This window comes from Brachyistius frenatus, unplaced genomic scaffold, assembly GCF_029030835.1.
Source record: "Brachyistius frenatus isolate BFR_SWC_R1_liver_20210118 unplaced genomic scaffold, ASM2903083v1 Contig_102, whole genome shotgun sequence".
NCBI classification, from domain to species: Eukaryota; Metazoa; Chordata; class Actinopteri; family Embiotocidae; genus Brachyistius; species Brachyistius frenatus.
The window spans coordinates 121,543-137,256 of NW_027210701.1; the positions used below are offsets into that span (position 1 = coordinate 121,543).

At 42.3% G+C, this 15,714-nt stretch overlaps 2 protein-coding genes across 3 annotated transcripts; both read left to right on the forward strand.

The window, feature by feature from the left end:
• Window positions 1-1,575: 1,575 nt before the first annotated feature.
• On the forward strand, window positions 1,576-8,461 carry mavs (mitochondrial antiviral signaling protein). Its single transcript, XM_069711671.1, has 5 exons — window positions 1,576-1,656; window positions 3,381-3,503; window positions 4,045-4,225; window positions 4,874-5,592; window positions 6,508-8,461. The coding sequence occupies exons 2-5, from the start codon at window positions 3,381-3,383 to the stop codon at window positions 7,222-7,224; spliced, it is 1,740 nt and encodes a 579-aa protein (XP_069567772.1). The 5' UTR covers window positions 1,576-1,656; the 3' UTR covers window positions 7,225-8,461.
• A 681-nt stretch (window positions 8,462-9,142) lies between these two features.
• pank2 (pantothenate kinase 2) lies at window positions 9,143-15,696 on the forward strand. Of its 2 annotated transcripts, none has more exons than XM_069711752.1 (7): window positions 9,143-9,539; window positions 10,091-10,443; window positions 11,066-11,319; window positions 12,043-12,186; window positions 12,486-12,609; window positions 13,685-13,810; window positions 13,916-15,696. In XM_069711752.1, exons 1-7 carry the CDS (start codon window positions 9,326-9,328, stop codon window positions 13,964-13,966), a joined length of 1,266 nt encoding a protein of 421 aa, XP_069567853.1. In that variant the 5' UTR covers window positions 9,143-9,325; the 3' UTR covers window positions 13,967-15,696. The 2 variants fall into 2 exon arrangements, with proteins under 2 accessions (XP_069567853.1, XP_069567852.1); XM_069711751.1 differs by having other exon boundaries at window positions 9,144-9,539; window positions 12,043-12,219.
• The last annotated feature ends 18 nt before the right edge of the window (window positions 15,697-15,714 follow it).

A 15,714-nucleotide genomic window follows, 5' to 3' on the forward strand; every position in this document is an offset into this window, starting at 1 on the left:
TGACCTGTCCGTGTAAAGATCTGTTCCTGGCCATCATTTTTACTGTGCTGATTTGTTTATGCATTTTATACATAATGGCCACCGGGGGTCACAATGGCTGAAGTCTACTTGGCCCTATGGGGCCAGAGACACCTGCCAGTCCACCTTCAGTAAATCCAATTTAGACACAACCTCCGCTCTTCCAATCCTGTCTACACAATCTTCCAATCTGGGGGATTGAAAAAGCATTAGCCTTAGTCTCCTCATTCACGTTTCTGTTGCCAAACAATGTCTCCATGTGCTGTCTGCTTTCTGGACAAAGACTGCTCGAGTACTTTATTCAGTTTGTCCTCAATCCTGAGCCAGCTCTGACTATAAGTTTTTATCAGAAAGTAAAGTTTTAAGACTGATTTTATAAGTGGAGAAAGTATATGCCTCTTGAACCCAAACTGAGAGGCGCTTCGAAAGTAGAGGGGCCTGAAAACTAAAAGCACTGCCTTCCATTTTACTTTTGGAAACTCTAGAAATCACAAGTGTGCACTCTGAGAGCGAAGCACTCTGTTAGGATGACATGGTACTATGAGGTCTTTAAGATTTGGTGGAGCTCGGTCAGGGGGCCGATGAAGAGGCGATAACATGGGAGAAACATGCTCTCCCTAGCTGCCTGTATGGATTATGAGTGAGGGCTTGCAAATATGAAAATAAATAAATAAATATTGAAATGCAAAAGCAGTTGCTTATAGTTGTTGTGCACAGATTAGTCATGATTAAATGTGGATTACTACAGATGAAATCTGTGCTGCTATATAGACATACAAATAATAAAGCAAATTTACAAATATCAGCAGTGGTGGGTGAGTAAACACAAAACCACCCAATAATATGTGAAGTAATTAAAAGCAGCTCCACCTTGACCATTTCTAACATTTAAATAGACTTTACACACAAGTCAGTCACAGATGAATGTGCCCAATGAGTATGCAAAATAGTTAAGTCTACTTTACTTCACCAATTACAACTATACTGCTATATTTATAGCAATGTGTCAGTTATCATTGTCCAATAATATGTTTTAATTGTAGTTATAACATTCACATGGGTAATTTTACTGCACGATAAGGTTAATTTAGTTTTGATAAATATATTTCAATATATTTTGCTGAATAAAATGTTATGTTAATGCAGGATTTTTGCTCAGCATTGCTACTTTTACTTTAAGGATCATTGTACCTGCTTGAATGCTCCTTGATTGCCTCCAGAAGAATAACAGATGTCTTTACATTAAATAAATAAACAAAATGGTCATGTATTTTCTCTGACATGCACATCCCCTCCCCTCTCTCTCCCTCTCTGTCCATGTGAACGGATTAGGATCAGGGATTAGAGACAGATGTAAACCAGAAATCGAGATCCAATCTAATTCTTCTGCCATCCCATCGCAGCAGAGGAAAAGATCACGTTTGGGGTCAAGATTAAGCAAGCCCCGCCTACACCACGTCCGCTAAATCGTCCCTATTGGACGACACTTTGATTGACGGCGCTGCTGACCAATCGGAGTAGAGAACGGGGGGGGAATCTCTGCGCAGATGTGTGTGAAGGAGACAGTGTAGGTTTTGTGAGAGCAAGAATAGCACTTCAGAGGGAGGCACGAAGTCCCGGGGCTCTAAAACACGAAAGGTGAGGGCTAGATTTAGTGTCAGTACGACATGTGAACCTGAATCAAGCCTGTAATTACACAGAATGATGTTTCAATTGAGTATTTCAGCTCTAATGTCGCCGCCGTTTACTGACATTTGCTAGCTTCTGTCGCACGAGTCAATTTACTTGTGCGCAACTTTTAACTGCTATTTATCGCAGCATATTTCTATAATTTACAGGCCGGTATGTATCTCTTTCGTCCTTGTTGTGTTTGAGCACACTTTTTAAATGATCCCCCAACCTTCCTAGCCTGTTTTTTTTTATTATTTTTTTAAAGGGCATAAGGCATAAAGGGTCGTTTTAACGGTTTATCTCAATCATTTACAAGCTATCGACCTTGTTTGTGTAGGTGTAACCTTTTAAATGTTCCCCTGCCTTCTTTGTCAATTGTTTCACTTTAAAAAAAAAGGACTGAAAAGTGTTTCTTTTTTCCTATACGTCAGCCTTTGTTTGCTCGAAAGCGGGCTTGATCAGGTATTTCCACCTGGATGTTTAGATAGCTTTACTTTCACTTCATTTTGACCCTTTTGTCTCGTCCTATAAGATGTCTGAGACTGAGATAAGAGTCAGACGTGAAAACCTAGCCGTGAGATTTTACTCAAACAGATCTGTTATGCATGAAATGCGACCCTGAGTCTTGGAAAGCCGAGGAGACTGGCAAGGAAAAGGGCCGTGGTAACGTGCCAGTTTAGAGGTCATTCATTTGGGTCAGCTCTGCATAATTCAGTCAAGGTGCCTTTTTCCTGTGCCCTTCTCACACCGCCCTCCTTGTCCTTGTTAATCTGCAATCTGTCATCATTTAGAGGAAAATAATGTACACTCACAAACTTTTTCACTTTGCTCGTTAAGTCTCTGGCAGTGTGTGTGTGTGTGTGTGTGTGTGTGTGTGTGTGTGTGTGTGTGTGAGAGAGTGAGTGTGAGTGTGTCAGGTCAATTAAGGCGTCTCTGGGTAATAATACAAAGACTTTGCTCTTTAGTTCCCTCTTCTCTTCCACATTTTACACTAAACTTTAACGTGACGCTTTATTTGATGTTGCAGAATATCCTGTGAAACTTTCCCTCCCTCTGACTGAACCTGAAGACAGATTACTTAAACTGGCTGTTTAGGTATAAACAAAAGGAAGAGCTTAATGTGTATTGAATACATAAAAGTGTGACCGAGCTTCCTATTTCACCCCGAACGTATGGGTGTTTTTTTTTAGGATCGAGACATTTGAAACTTTCCTGCTGCACATTTTGTAATTGAGATATAAGACCGGACTGAGGATGTGATTAATCAGTGACTAGTCGGGCCTGTTCACCTTCTTCTCTCTCCAGACAGCTGCAACCTTGAAAAGCAGAAGTGTATTCCTCCCTTTGAAAAAAAGAAAAATAGTTGTGGCAATGCAGAGATTAAAAATTGATTTACATTTCAACTGAAGGGAAAGCAAAATATTTCCTGTTCCCACAACTGCAGGCTGGCTGATTTTCAGTTTCACTTTTGGTTCCACTGAATGAAAATACCCCCACTGTCTCAGTGATTGTTACAGATCAGATATCATCTGTGTGCCTTTTAGGTACTTTCACCTCACACATGACGGGAATTCAGATTATTCAATGGGAATGTGGCCAATTGAGGCATTTACTTAAATGTTGGAGGAATATGAGAGACACCTGACATCAGTATTGAGAGTTCTGTCTTGTTCTCTGTCTTAATTTATCAGATGTCGTACGCCAGTGACAAACTGTACAACGGATACCTGCGGGTGAAGATGCCAGTCATTGTCACCAGAGTGAAACCGAGAGACATAATGATGTATCTTCCCTGCCTGACTGCTCACGACAGGGTAGGTTTCATTTGGTAGGAGAACGTGGAAATAAGTCTGGGAATAACATAAATCATCAGCAATCATAGTTTATACCTGAATTCCAGTGTAGGTACTTTGAAAATACATTCTCTCATATCTCACTTATGTCGCCTTAAAACAAAGAAATAAAAGGGATAAACTGGTCCAAAACTCTTTATTTACATCAGGAACTGTGTAATAAAAGAACAAGTGAGCAATATTAAAGATATGATGATTTTTCAGGACTTTTTAATTCTCACACATGTCATGCGTAGCCTGAATAAGGACCATAAATGACTTGGTTATTCATTACACTGTTCTCACTATAAAACATAGATAAAGTTGTTGTCGTGCTGCAGTCTGCCTGATTATTATTCCCATGATCACACAGGAAGCATTTCCATATCCTTTGCTGAACAATTAAGTTTATAATCACTGATGGCATTTTGAAGAAAGAAGAAATGTCTTCCTCCTCTGATTGCTGATTGTGTGTCTTTCCTGTACTTTTTTTTAAATTTTTTTTTATAAAACCAAATTTTAGGAAGAGATCGAGGCTAAGACGGAGACCCGTGGGAGTTTTAACGGCATGACGCTTCTCCTGGAGTGTCTGAAAAGACGAGAAAACTGGCCGGACCAGTTCATCGAAGCGCTCGAGGCCTGTGAGCACAGGGCTCTCGCGGCCGAGGTTCGAGCAGAATACAACGCACTGAAACGCGGCAACAGTAAGTCAGCACATACATTTACCTCCTTAGTACAGTGTCGAATTTCATGTGTCGTACGTGAAACATCTTCCGCTTTGTGCAGAACATCACTCGGATTGAATGTGTAGAAACTGGAGCTGCAGTCAAGTGCAACATTTTTTTAAATGTTTGCATTACGTTGTTTGCAGAAATGTTTACGCAGCAGTTTATTGTTTGGCTTGGACCTGAGTGCAGTGTCCAAGGTGCATAAATTATAATCTTTCTTCACGCATGCATTGACAGTTCTCAGGCAAGCAAGTGAGCCGTGCCCACTGTAAGCTGATTGTCTCCTTGTTGTCTGACCTTGAGAGAAAACTCACGACTCTGCGCAGGCAGGAAAATGTGTGGGAGAGCCGTGTTGACATCAGTAACTCGGCATGAAGCTCCAAATTCCTTATAATTAATAGACTATAGATATACTTTATGTCTTCTTTTGCTTTGTACTCGAGGGAGGATTTTCACACGCAAGAATGTAGCACTAGCTGTGTGTTAGGGACTCCAGTTAAAAAGTTAATAATAAATGAATTTCTGTGTATTTTCAGTGTGAGCAAGTCCTTCAGGATTTCACAGGGCTTTAGGCAAATGTGGTCATAACAGATCTAAATATCAATACTGTTTGCTTTGTCCCAGATTCCACCCCCAGCTCCCCACCGACGACTGTCATCACAGCACACGTCCATCCAGCACCACCTGCCAGTCATCTGTCCGGTCCAGAGAGCGGTGCTGACAGTGCTGCTGCTGCTGCTGCTCCGCCAGCTGAAGCTCCTCCAGCTCCTCCAGAGCCGGCTCCTCAGGCCCCACCGCCTCTGGAGACCCCCGAAAGCAAACCTCCCAAAGCTGTCTCCTCTCCAGAGCCGGTCCCCGAGCCTCCACAGTCCACTCAGGTTGAAGTGCCATCTCCTCCATCAACACCTCCTCCTTCCCCGGAGACCCCACACCTTCTGTGGGCTACCGCCGCCGACCCGCAACCACAGAAACAGACCAATCCTCACCAAGAGCCGGAGGAAAACTCAGAATCAGACACCCAGGATGTCCCCGTTGATGCTGGACCGATCCCGGATCAGGTGAGCTCAGGAGACGACGAGGTGTCAGTCGACCCCGCCCCCCCTCCACACCGTCCAGTCGAACAATGTGAGACCGAAGCTCCGCCCTGCACAGACACAGCAACAGTCACCTCGGAGAGCACGTCGCCAAGGAGTCCTCCTCCAAGCGCGGTGGACTCGGATGTGTCCTCATTCCCCACTATGATTCCAGTGAAGCCTCCAGTCCAGGACACCATGTCTCCAGTGGACAAAGTCGCCACTGCTGTCCAGCAGCCAGAGGTGACCTCAGAGCCTCCTGCTACGCAGGTGAATATACACATTAATCATAACAAATCAAAAGATGATGTATTTTGGCACTCAAACCTGCATCAGGCTAAATGTATTCATTCATGAATTTTACCTGATGAGGACTGAGATGCCATTAGTAGACAACAAGTGACCGACAGTGTTAAAGATCTTTTTTGCTGCTATTTTGCCAATAAAACTTTCTGGTAAACTTCAATAATTATTACCTGTTAAGACTTGAGTGTCTCATTTATTTGATGAGGACAAGCTGTAATTGTTGTTTCCTCCCTTTAAATTTGATTGCATGAACTAACGAGTTGTCATCTATAGAACAACACTGTACCTACGGTGACATCAAAAACATCAATTAATCGTTTTGAAGCACTTTCGGGCACATTATCTCATTAGTTTTAATATTTTTCAGTGTGTTATTTGTTTTCTTGAGCCTGAAGAGATGTGTTGAATGACATCCCGTACTTATAAAGCATCTGCAAAGCAGAGTTTTAAAATGTTTTAAAACCTGCATTGTTTATTTTCATCCTTGTTGCCTGTCAGTCGCTCTTATTTCTGAGCTCCGCTGGCACATTGCTGCATTTCTTGGCACGTAACGACGGCCAGCTGCCGATCACCGGAGGGGTATAAAACCTTTGGCAGGAATGTGTGTCATGTAGCTCCACGCTCGTGCTACAGTATCACCGGGAGCTGCCCCCCCCCCCCCCGCCCCCAACCCACCCACACGAAAACATCGATCTGTAGCGCCACCAGTGGCCAAAGTCTTCTAATGAAACCCAGCCCACACGGAGATATGTAAACTTCTTTCATCAGGATGTGAACTTTATTCACGGGAAACAAAAGCAAAACTTTAAAAAAAACCTAAACCAGCCACCTTCATTTTTGAAAATATTTACTAATATCTGTTGTTAATTTCCCCTGCAGGTTGTTGAAAGCATCCCGCAGACAGAAACTGCAGCTCCACCCCGCCCTGAACCTGCTGCTGCTGCTGCTGCTGCTGCTGCTGATGAGTTGGACACCTCTGTTAATGATGACAACAATCTGTGTCTGAGCAAGCCGGGTCAACTCATCAGCATCCAACCGCAGGACCACGCCAGCCCGACTCTCCCTGCACTTTGCTCTATGGTGGCGCCCTACTCGGGTACCAGCGACCGGCTAGAAATAAGCGTGGCTGCAGCGGACAGCGTGACCTCCGCGTGCTCCGACGTCACCTCCGCCGTCGCGGATACGGTCACGACGCCGCCGTGCCGGGAGAACGGCATCGCTGCCGACCACAACGAACCCGAGGAGAACCAATACGACTCGCCGTGTCAGAGCTTGGACGAGGTGGTGGAGAACGTGGTGCACTTCTCCGAGGAGCCGTCCGCCCTGAACCTGGGCGGCCAAACGTCGCCGTCGCACGGTCTGATCGTCAACGGCGAGGTGGCCAAAGAAACCGCGTTCGCACCACCTCCATCGACCGGTGACGCCGCGTCCAGTGAGAGCGACCCCCCACCTGAGGCTGCGGCCGCTGACGTTTCGCTGCAGAACTCCGGGGAGAAGACGACCGCCGTCGCCCAGTCGGTGAACACAAAGTACCTTCTGACTGCTGCAGGAGTGGGAGCCTGTGCTCTGCTGATGGCGTGGAGGTGGAAGCACTAAAGGGGATTGAACAGCTTTAATGAAAGAGAAGATTAGGCTGTTCAGCTTTTGAAAGAGGATTTTAAGGGGTATGGTGCCTTATTGTAGTCACTGCAGTTGACTGGCGTGAGGCAGCGGTTTAATAATTACCTTCAGTAATAATAGCTGACTCGCCGGACTTTTGATCATGTTATTAATTACCAGTCTGTCGTTAAGTTTCACTCCGTTTCATCTTTTTACTGTTGAATGACGTTGAACAAAAAAAGCAAATCTGATCCTTATTATTATTGTAGTCGGGGAACTTGACAGAACTGGGTCGAGATATCTGGTTATTTATTCGCCTGCTGCAAATGTGTTGTTTTTAAACGTGTGTTGAGGCTGTGTATGAATGATTGTTTGTATGTTCTCTTGTCTGATAAGCAAGATAAGACTGTTGGCTGTCACCCAGTGAGGAGTCGTGTATGGAGGAAAGAAGACCAGCAGCCCACCACACTGTAAATTTACTTTTCCTGTGGATAGTGGGAGATGCGGCTACAAATGCACTGTGTGTATTTATTTGTACATGTATAAACTCTATTTAGTTATCCAATTATGTATTTTAAGAAACACTGATGTGTCAAAAACATGTCAAAGAACTCAGATCATCTTCAGTCAACAAATCAGCCGCTGAAACCTGCTTGATTAAGTTATATATTTTAAAAATGTTCATAGTGTACACCAGTGGCTCTCATGCCTTTTTAAAACAATGGCAATTCTTGATAATATATTTTTTATTTTTTATTTTATGGCATCACCCAGTTTATTTCTGAGCAGGAAAAGATTAGCTAAGTGTTTGTATTTGGTGATTTAAATGATTTCATCTGTTTGGGAATGTAATTGAAAATTGAGTCAGTTTTACTTTACTATTGTAAAACAAGTCCTTAAATGCAACTATGGGTTTGGATAGTTCACTGTATGCTACCTGTCATCTTTGACATTTAATTTGTCAATAGATTTTCTTATTTAAATTGAGCCAAGTTTGACAGTGAGATATTCATTGTAAATAGAATTGGCCATATGGGAAGTGTCCAGTGTTGATTTAGGAGGTTTTTGTACATTTTAAGAGAATATCTGAGCTGCAGAGATGGAGATGAAATGTATTCTTATTAGTGTTGACATGTAAATTGTCTTTCCAGTTAAGTTTTATCTGAAATCGTATGCACTGTCTTTGGCTATGAAATCAGCACACACGTCAATAAACATCAATTCTGTGAAATCATGTCATCATCTTTTTATCTTCAATTTTACTGGAGTTGGGTCTCAGAACATAGGTGACAAATTATTATCAATCGGGCATCATCAAATTTACTGTGAAAAAAAGTATTTTGCATCATTATAATGTGAAAATAAGAAAAAAATTGCCCATTAGAAATTAAGAGCTGAATGCAAATATAATAAAAAATGAAAAGAAGGTTCAAAAAGAAATCATGGTTAATTATAGTGTAAAATACACTGTTATCCTACTCGGATGTTTTTAAATCTGAAGCATGTTTTCTATTACTAATAACTCATTAGTAATAGTTGCAACTCGCAATATGCACAGAAATTCTTAGTAATTCTGTTAGTATTGGAAAGATGATAGCGAGATTTAGCTGCCTTAACTGTATGATCTTTACATATCATGAAGCCAATATTTAATTGTGTACTTATTGTAAAAAAACACATTTGTTGGGGACATTACACATTTTGAAATGAGTGTAATTTAGTCATGTTTGTTTGGGATTAAAAGATGTGCATATTTCACCTTTGCTCTCCAAGCATACATCATTTTTTTTTTAATGTGGTTTAATAGCAAGAAAAAGTGACATCAGCCTCATTCTATACACCGTTTTTATAGCTGGCAGATTCGCCCTCTGATTGGTTCTGGCGTCCTTCAATCACTTGCTGGTCCCGCCCACCTCGATGTTGACAGCGAACATAAAACGGACATGTAGCCGAGCCTTTGGAGACGACCGTTAGCTACTTAGCTAGCTAATTAGCTAGCTCGTTAAGCCTCGGACTTCATTGTCCTCATAAATCATTGACGTTTATTGATTTATCACATCTGAACCTACAGCATGTGTGTAGTTAATTAGTCGTTTCAATGGCGTTCAATGGCCACCAGCGTGACGATGATACTATCGACGAAGACGAAACGCCCTCGAAGCAGCCGCGGTCCAACAAGGAGATGCCCGGTTGCTTCAGAAACGAGCCCGGCGATGAGGCAGCTGCACCCGCAGGAAGATCCGCATCCGACCGGGGGACCTCCAACTCGACGGCGAGGCATCGCAGTGACTCGGTGAAGAAAACGAGGCCGCGTAGGTGTTAACGTCGCTCGCGTGGGCTTAGTGTATTTACTGGGGGGGGGGGGGGTGAAGGACCATTGCATGGACACAAAAATGAAAGGCGTTCCCCACAAGAGGCAGTCGGTGCAAATGCAGAAAGAAAATCCCGCAGTGGTGTGGCATAAATTCATTTTAAAAATAAATTAAAATAGCCACGACATGTACTGGGATGACACCTAAATGTACGATCAGTTCGGCATACTACTCAGTGTAATATCGGCGAGCTGTCGTGGCAGTAAATAGCCACAATCTATTTTGCAACAAGATGGCGTTCGCGGTACACTCTGTACTGTTGCTCCTCGGGATGAAGCTGCTTCACCATAATGTGGGCCAACACTGAGACATCTTCTCCATTAGTCCCCACGGTCACAAAGCATTAACATATTGAAGATATGTGCTTATTATTATTATTATTATTATTATTATTATTATTTCAACAAAATGAAAAAAAAATGGGGGGGGTATGGGGTTCAAAATGTAATTAAACAGCTTTTTTTCGTTTATTATTATCTCACATAATGCAGCATTTCCCTGGTTTGGGATGGACATCGGAGGCACTCTGGTGAAGCTGGTGTACTTTGAGCCCAAAGACATCACAGCAGAGGAGGAGCAGGAGGAGGTGGAGAACCTGAAGAGCATCCGCCGCTACCTGACCTCCAACACCGCCTACGGCAAGACTGGCATCAGGGACGTGCACCTGGAGCTGCAGGACCTGACGCTGTGCGGCCGGACGGGCAACCTGCACTTCATCCGCTTCCCGACGCACGACCTTCCGGCCTTCCTGCAGATGGGCCGCAACAAGCACTTCTCCAGCCTCCACACCACCCTCTGCGCCACCGGAGGGGGGGCGTACAAGTTTGAGTCCGATTTCCGCACGGTGGGTCTTGCAGTTGTGCTTTCTTTGTTTGTCTTCAAAGGCAGTGAAGATACACAAGAAAGGGAAGTGAGACATTTGTGAGGTCATAACATGTTTGCAGCATCCGGTATTGATCCAAAAAACACTTGAACAGTGGGTGAGAAGTCAAAGCAGATTAATTTTCTGCATCATTTTCACAGCTGACCGTGGTAAAACATCAGTTACTGTACTTGGCCTAGTCATGACTATGATTATAACACTAATTTTACCTTGTAAATGTGATAAAAAAAAAATCCTACTAAAAAAGGTAAAAGAAAAAAAATCACATGAATTGTTGTAACTTGTAGTCACAAGAGGATGCAGACACATGATCATTAGTTTTTCTTTTTAGCGAGATCAACTTCTATTGAATTGAAATGATAGTTCCTGTTTTTGTGACCCCTCCCCTTTCTCCCCCTCCTCCCCCAGTTTCCGGCCTCCTGTGTTCTCCCGACTACATCCTGTTGGTAATCGTGAGCGCTCTTTCTTTCTTTCTTTCTTTCTTTCTTTCTTTCTTTCTTTCTTTCTTTCTTTCTTTCTTTCTTTCTTTCTTTTGCTCTCTCTCTCTCTTTCTCGCTCTCCCTCTCTCCCTCTCAAATAAAAGATGGCGGACCTGCAGCTGCACAAGCTGGACGAGCTGGACTGTCTGATCCGGGGGGTGCTGTACATCGACTCGGTGATGTCCAGCGGCCCCTCGGAGTGCTACTACTTCGAGAACCCCACGGACCCGGACCACTGCGTCCAGAGGCCCTACACACTGGAGAACCCTTATCCTCTGCTGCTGGTCAACATAGGGTCCGGGGTCAGTATCCTGGCCGTCTACTCTGAGAACAACTACAAACGAGTGACTGGGACGAGGTAATGACTACTCGGACGACCGAAGCTGGCAGTAGACACGTGTAGATCAGAGTGCAGATGTTATATCTCGTATTTTTTGTCAGTGTTGCTGCTTCCTGCTTGTTTGTGCAAAAACATTTTTTTTCTTACAAAGCAGTTTGGTACATAAGTCAGACTATAAAGACACAACGTTTGACCTTTATTTGAGAGTTTAAAGATGCAGTTTGAAGGTTAGATCATTTTCTTCAGTCTTATTTTAATTAAAATGATGTGCAAAAACAGAGCATGAATAAATAAACATGTATTGTGACACTTGTAAACTAAACACAGGATGATATGAAATGCAGGGATTTGCAATAAGGTGCAGCCAATAAGTTATTGATTACCAAACCACCTCCTTTACCGACTGTTTGCTTGTGATTGCACACAAAATGTTTATTTTGATACGGGTTTAAAGTTTAAACTGTGTCAGTTGATCCGAAGGTTTTCTCGTTATTTTTTAGGTACATTTGTTCTCCTCCTCCACCGGTTTGTTTTCTTGTGTGATTTCTCTGTCTGGTGGCTTCGAAATGGACTCATGAAGGCTCGGTTGTCCTTCAACACAATGACCTTCTGTCTGTATCGCGTACTTAACCGTTCCGAAGTCTTACTTTTGGCTTGAACTCGTCTCTTTACCTGTGATTTCAGACCTTAAATTGGCCCACCTGATGGTTTACCTGTCGTCTTATCTGTGTGTGTCGACAGCCTCGGAGGCGGGACCTTCCTGGGCCTGTGCTGCCTGCTGACTGGCTGCTCTACTTTCGAGGAAGCTCTCGAAATGGCTTCCGAAGGGGAGAGCACCCGTGTGGACAAGCTGGTCCGGGACATCTACGGAGGAAACTTTGAGAGGTTTGGGCTGCCGGGCTGGGCTGTGGCCTCAAGGTGCGGTTTACAGCTGCTTCTGTTCTTCTTCCTGGAGTCCAGCTTTAAATAGAGCTTTAAACCAGAACTGTGTTCAATTTACTTCTGAAAAAAACCCAAGAGCCATTGGTGTTTGAGTTGCAGTTGCAATGCAGCTGACAATATTCAGCCAAATATTGTAATTTACTCAGATTTATTCGGTCCTTTAGAGATGAACTGTATGATGTGCAACGTTGTACCTCAGACAGAGTTAAGTGATCAAAATAAATCCTGTTTTGATTCTGTAGTTTCGGCAACATGATGTCCAAAGAAAAGAGGGAGTCTGTGTCTAAAGAGGACCTGGCCCGGGCGACGCTGGTCACCATCACCAACAACATCGGCTCTATCACCAGAATGTGCGCTGTCAATGAGGTCAGTCACGGCGGGAACCGGGAAGGATGTTTTGTTTGTGTCGTAACGTCCGTCGAACATCTCGAATCTAGACAATGATGCTGCAAAACGGTTTGGGAAGACTTTCTTTAGATAAACCAGTAGAAGGAATTGTTCCCCCTCCATTGTCCCCGCTGTCCGTTTCCTCTTTGCTTTCAGCCTCTTTACGGTGCTGCCTTGTGGCGTCTTGATCAAGCAGCATTGTACAGGGCTATGAAGGCGTAGAGGAGGTCACCTGCCTCGTCCACGAGTCTTATGTCTCCAAAGATGGAGGCGTTCAGCTCACAAGAGTAGAAACAGAATAATAACATCTTATCTGATCCAACAGGAACATGTTCCGGATTTTCATTCCTTAATCAGTGGTTAAATGTTTTTTTTTTTTCCATTTAAAGAACATATTTAAACAGTGCCGGTGAGGGAAAAATGCAATTAGATGATAAAAATGAATATAAACAAAACGCATTAAATGATCCGACGTCATTCTGTCCAATACTGACAGAACAGATCATATTTTAAAAACTTTCAGTGCTTCAATTTTATTTATTTATTTTCACTTTCAAATGTTTTAAAAAAGCTTTTGCAAAAATTCATTTTAAAAGCTGTCTCAACATTTCTGTTTTAAAAAAAAAAACGGATTTCAATGTGTCAAATTTTCATTTTAAAAATCTGATTCGATGTTTAGAAAAGCCTTGTCGATAATTTAAGACTCATCTTTGTGTCTATCAGACGCTGCAGTCTTCAACGTCAATAGTTCTCCTCTGGGTTTCATATCTTAATTGCACACAAGGAGAAGGAACACGCACTCAGAAGAGTTTGGGTATTTTTTTTTTCATTAAAAAAAGACTCAAAACAAACAATTAATGGATTAATTGGACAGAAAACTATTCGGACAATAAACTAATCGTTGCAGCTCTAAATGCTCTTGATATTGTCTAGAAAAAAAATCCCAACTGAAATGTATTTACTGCCTTAAAAGATTTTTCTATTGTGGAAGTAGCCTCTCTTTAACATTTTAAAATATTTCTTATTCCATCCTCGTTCTCTTTCTCGTCTTAAGAACATCGAGCGGGTGGTGTTTGTTGGGAACTTCCTGAGAGTGAACACCCTCTCCATGAAGCTGCTGGCGTATGCCATGGACTACTGGTCCAAAGGCCAGCTGAAGGCGCTCTTCCTTCGGCATGAGGTACGTAACTCCAACCCTCGCTCCCCTTCAGAGACCAGAAATATTGTTCCGTTGACGGTCTCTGTGATTTCTGACTACTTCCTTGTTCTTTGTGGTTGTTTTTAGGGTTACTTTGGCGCGGTTGGAGCCCTGTTAGAGCTTCTGCATCCGTCCTAAACCACCCAACATCCAAAGAACTACTTGTCAATCTGCTGCAAACACCATAAGCACTTTAGACTGTTCACAATCTGCTCCAGGCGCCCGGCCGGGTACTGGTTCGGTTTGGTAGGCGCACATTCAGAAGTCCTGTTCTTAAAAACCAAGCTGGTTTTTAACGTAGTGAAATTAACTTCTGAGATTTTCCACTTATGTTCTGTTGCGGTCGGTGGATTAAAGTCCTGCCTGGAGGTTATTGTGTTCAAGGCATTTAGCAGAAGTGAGCCAGATTTGGTCTGAAACGTCTCAAGGAACTTCACCAGGGTTGCCTGAAATACTTCATCTTCAAACTGACTTCAGGTCTGTATTTATTTACCCTTCAGTGGGTATCAGGTTCTGGGCCAAATATTTAAAAGTACTTTTAACTGTTTAATTTACCAAACTGAAGAACCAGGTGGATGGAAGTATTTGCAAGAAAAACGTCATTCATAATTGTTTGTTGGCAGAGCATGACTTGGTTTTTGTTTTTTCTTGAATATCAGAAAATGGTTCAAAATGCCGCCTTTAACAACAACAAAAAAAGAATCGTCCAAAGACGAATTTTAAAGAGGTTTTGACCAAAATACACACTTAAATTCAGGTGACTATCATGTTATCAACGGTTTAATTTTCTCTTGTAAAAGGAAGAGATTACTTGTATCTTAAAAGTTAATGTGATTCTCCTCTAAAAGTTTCAGCTGCTGAGTTTAGAGTTTATTATCCTGATTGTACTCCTCTCCACCTGATTCTCTTGGTAAAGTTAAAACACTCCAAATCATTTAGGACAATTCTCAATTTTTGGCTTTTGGTTAAGGGTCATTAGTAATTCTTACTAATTGGATTTGAACTGAGAATGATATTTTAAAAATTGCTAAAAAAAACAACATTTCAGCCTTCTACTGTAATGTAGACGTGAACTGTTACAGAACGTTTTATCATCTTTTAAAGTGTTTCTGCCTCCGTGAACGGTAAATATTACTGTTATAATACTGAGATTTCAATACTTTTACAGTTGTCGCTGTATCAGGAAATCTGACCTGAAGCCGCTGCATCCCTCTGCTTTATAAAAAAAAAAAAAAAGTCAGAGCAAGTGACTGGACAGATATTGATAAACGGCCACAGTTAATAAAGGTTATAAATGCGGCATTATATCCGTGCATGTCCTCAGATTTTAGTCAAAAGTGGTTTTAATGCAGAAACGTGATGCATCCCTCCAATGGAGGAGTTAAACCGAGTCAATCTAAACCAGTTCTGTTTATGTTTACTGTGTTCACAATGTATTCCGATCCTGGTGTTTTCAGTTTAGTGTTGGTCTTAGTAAAAGAAAGCTTTAGTTTTTAAGATGGATATAAAAACATTTGACCTCTTTAGCGTCTCATCATTTCTTTTAACACTCATCCGTCCCATTTTAACATCATCTGTTCCGTCATCAGTCCATTGATAGATCGCGGGGACCACAATCAGTTATAAACTACCTGTCTCACTAAATACTAATTGTGCATACAGCGAGTTGATTTTAAATAAAGTGCCTGTCATGTCTCTTTTTTCTTTTTTTTGTATGGTCAGCAACGTGGTTTGAAAAATGAGACAAACTGTATTTCTCAAAGTTTCCTTCTGTTGTCGGCTTGTTCACTGCAAAGAAAACATTGTACTCTGTAACAGTGATGTCACATTTCTTGTTGAATCCCCCTATTAAAGGCAAACTCTTTATATTTTGGTGACTTTTGTAG